This window comes from Cibotium barometz, chromosome 32, assembly GCF_041138505.1.
Source record: "Cibotium barometz isolate CiBa-2024 chromosome 32, ASM4113850v1, whole genome shotgun sequence".
NCBI lineage: Eukaryota > Viridiplantae > Streptophyta > Polypodiopsida > Cyatheales > Cibotiaceae > Cibotium > Cibotium barometz.
Window position 1 is genome coordinate 42,650,850 of NC_141077.1, and position 3,020 is coordinate 42,653,869.

The following is a 3,020-nucleotide window of genomic DNA, read 5'->3' on the forward strand; positions in this document are numbered from 1 at the left end:
GGGTTGGATTAGAAGTCGATTCATCTTTAAAGCCTTGGTTTAAAATGCCATGCGCCTCTTTGAACGATCGTTTTCAAATGGAACAAGTCAAGGTCCAAGAGAATCATTAAATGGCGCGACAGAACCGTAGACTCGGAGAGTTCTCCGCATGCACGTCTACGCTAAACGACATGGTTTGTGAGAGGTCCACCGTCCCCCCCACATGCGTCTTGCAGAGCGCAGGCTACTCTCTCGCTTACCCAAGGTCCAAGAGAATCATTGACCGGCGCCACGTTTTTGGTGACAGACAGACAGAGAACCGTAGACTCGTAGAGTTCTCCGCATGCACGTCTCCCTGCGACATGGTTTGTCAGAGGTCCACCGGCGCAGGCCCTAGCCCCTAGGGCCTTGGAAGTTGTGAAGAATCAATCAGCTTCAGAGACTGATCAGTCTTTCTTCCGGTAATTAGCTTTCCTCATCGGCGCTTTAGAATACTCTCTGGCGCTCACCCAGCACACACATATATATATATGAGTGCGCCCGAAGAGAGCTCATTCTAGATGAGATAGTTACTCCCTGTGGAACGCCTAGTCTGTCTTTCCTGCAGCTGCTTACAATAGATCACTGTAAGAGGGATCCCGGGGACGATGGATCATCATGAGCTCCCGGCCGCCACCTTGTTGAGGGGGGTGCACGCTATGGTAGAGGCAGGTGTCGAGAAAGTCCCTGCTTGCTATGTTCGCCCTGCTGATGAGCTCTCCTCTGACCCTGCAGACGCCGCTCGTATCGGTGCCGTTCCCGTGATCGATCTTTCGGGGCTGCACGATCACGGCCAGCGTGCTTCCATCGTCGCACAAGTTGCACAAGCCTGCAGAGACTGGGGATTCTTCCAACTCATTAACCACCCTGTCTCTCACTCCTTGCTAGATCGAATGCGGCAAGTGGCCGACGAGTTCTTCGCCCTGCCTGTGGAGGAAAAGATGAAATTCTCTTCTCACGAAATGAAGTTCCTGCCAGAAGGCAAGGCTCTTCGTTTCGGGACCAGCTTCAATCCTTACAACGACAGCGTCTTGGAGTGGAGAGATGTGCTGCGCCATTGGTGCCTTCCTCCCGGTCAGGTCGACAATCGAGAGTGGCCGGAGAAGCCTGCCGGATACAAGTGGGTGCTCCTTTTGTTAAAACATTTATAATACTAGCTGAATAGATTATTTTATTGATGGCCTTGATTTACTGCCACCAGAGAAACCGTTCTCGAATACAACAAGGAGATGCGAGCGCTGGCGCAGGAACTCCTGGCTGTCATTTCAGAGGGCCTCGGTTTGCCTCCCCTTTTCTTCGAAGAAGCCTTCCAAGGATCAAGGCAGCTGCTGCACGTGAATCGCTATCCACCATGCCCCGAGCCCGAGTTGGCACTTGGCACGGGAAGCCATTCTGATCCAGGCGGCCTCACTCTGTTGCTGCAAGACGATGTGGTTGGCCTTCAAGTGAAGAAGGACGGAGGCTGGATTGCAGTCCAGCCGGTGCCCTACGCTATCCTCGTCAACCTTGGTGATCAGATGCAGGTGGGCTAATTTCAATCGATTTAGCTCCGACGTTCAATTTGATGCTAGTTCCATTAAATATATCGATTTAATTGGTGATAATTCATGAATCTGAGAAGCGATCACATTGTATTCCTGTGTGGTGACCGACCTTACTGGCTCTGTCGATCTTCACTAATGGAAGGTATAGGAGCGTGGAGCATCGTGCTGTGCTGAATTCGAAGCAAACCCGAATGACAGTCCTCTCTTGCAGCAGCCCGGCTGAGAATGTGACCGTTGCGCCAGCTGCTCTTCTCGTGGAGGAAGACAATGCGGCGTTCTATCAAGCGTCTCTCTACGGGGAGTATTCTCTCAATTTCTTTTCCAAGGGCTTCCAGGGGAAGGCATACGTAGATTCACTCAAAATTGCAGTCCCTGCTGCTTGATGATTCGATCAGTGTACTATGCAAGCTATGTGTATAAATAATAAGATGATGATCATACATATAGAACGCGATCATCAAAAAACGCAACGAAGATCTTGGAGGACTATAAGGCTTAGTTGATGGAATTAAGGATGAGTCAAGAGGAGTGTGGTTTGGTTGAATTGGCTCTTTCTATAATGTATAATATATATTTATAACGTTGCTTTAGATTGATATATGGGTGTCCTAGAATTTTAAGAAGCACAAAACTCCCGAACATGTGTGAGAATCCAGGAACATGACCAGTGCTCGAACGCTCGTTTTGCAATGAAAATAACGTCTACTGTTCCTTATATTAGTACTAGTCAGCAAACTCGAGCTTCACACGTCTTTTGAGACTTCCAAATTCAAATTGTACTCGACCCTTCCCAAACCTCCAAGTTTTTACCATTTGTGAAACTCTTCTTTCATATATATATCTATATATCTAAATATATATATATCTATCTATCTATCTATCTATATATATATATACATATATATATATATATATATATATATATATATATATATATATATATAGAGAGAGAGAGAGAGAGAGAGAGAGAGACAGAAAATAATGTTTATTGTTCCTTTTATTAGTATGTTTCCATAAAGTTATATGGGGGATAATTTTTTGTGAGCTTATCGTCCGCGAGCTTTGAATATTTTTTCCTCTTTGGTGCCTACGGTATTGTATCAACTAGTACTTTCTCAGAGTCCTATATTCAAGCTGCGCCTAAAAATTTATTAATGCCCACTCATTAATAAATTAATACCTTAACATACACTAAGGTACTGGCCATGCCTTAGCGACCAAGGAGCTCACTCCCGCGAGACAAAGTGAGAGAGAGCAAGCGGCCATTCAAGACAAATGAAGCACAATTCGAGACACACGAAGCAGAGAGAGAGAGAGAGAGAGAGCATGCAAGCAGAGTTTCAAGACAAGCAACATCCCTCATCAATGACCAGACTCAAAGAGAGAGAGGGAGGAAATTGCAGGCCCAACCTCTACACACAAGAGAGACAGGGAGTCTAGGACAGAGAAAGCAAAAGA

General features: G+C 46.3%; 1 protein-coding gene across 1 annotated transcript; it reads left to right on the forward strand.

The window, feature by feature from the left end:
* Positions 1 to 449: 449 nt before the first annotated feature.
* Positions 450 to 2,160, forward strand: LOC147620217 (fe(II)/2-oxoglutarate-dependent dioxygenase 4-like). The gene is made up of 2 exons (XM_086772406.1): positions 450 to 1,138; positions 1,220 to 2,160. The coding sequence occupies exons 1-2, from the start codon at positions 627 to 629 to the stop codon at positions 1,548 to 1,550; spliced, it is 843 nt and encodes a 280-aa protein (XP_086628532.1). The 5' UTR covers positions 450 to 626; the 3' UTR covers positions 1,551 to 2,160.
* The last annotated feature ends 860 nt before the right edge of the window (positions 2,161 to 3,020 follow it).

Bases quoted from the DNA above. Each gene is read 5' to 3' on its own strand.
- LOC147620217 (XM_086772406.1), top strand. From the start codon at position 627: ATGGATCATCATGAGCTCCCGGCCGCCACCTTGTTGAGGGGGGTGCAC. The intron at 1,139-1,219 runs GTGGGTGCTCCT...TACTGCCACCAG, and splicing joins GAGAAGCCTGCCGGATACAA to AGAAACCGTTCTCGAATACA.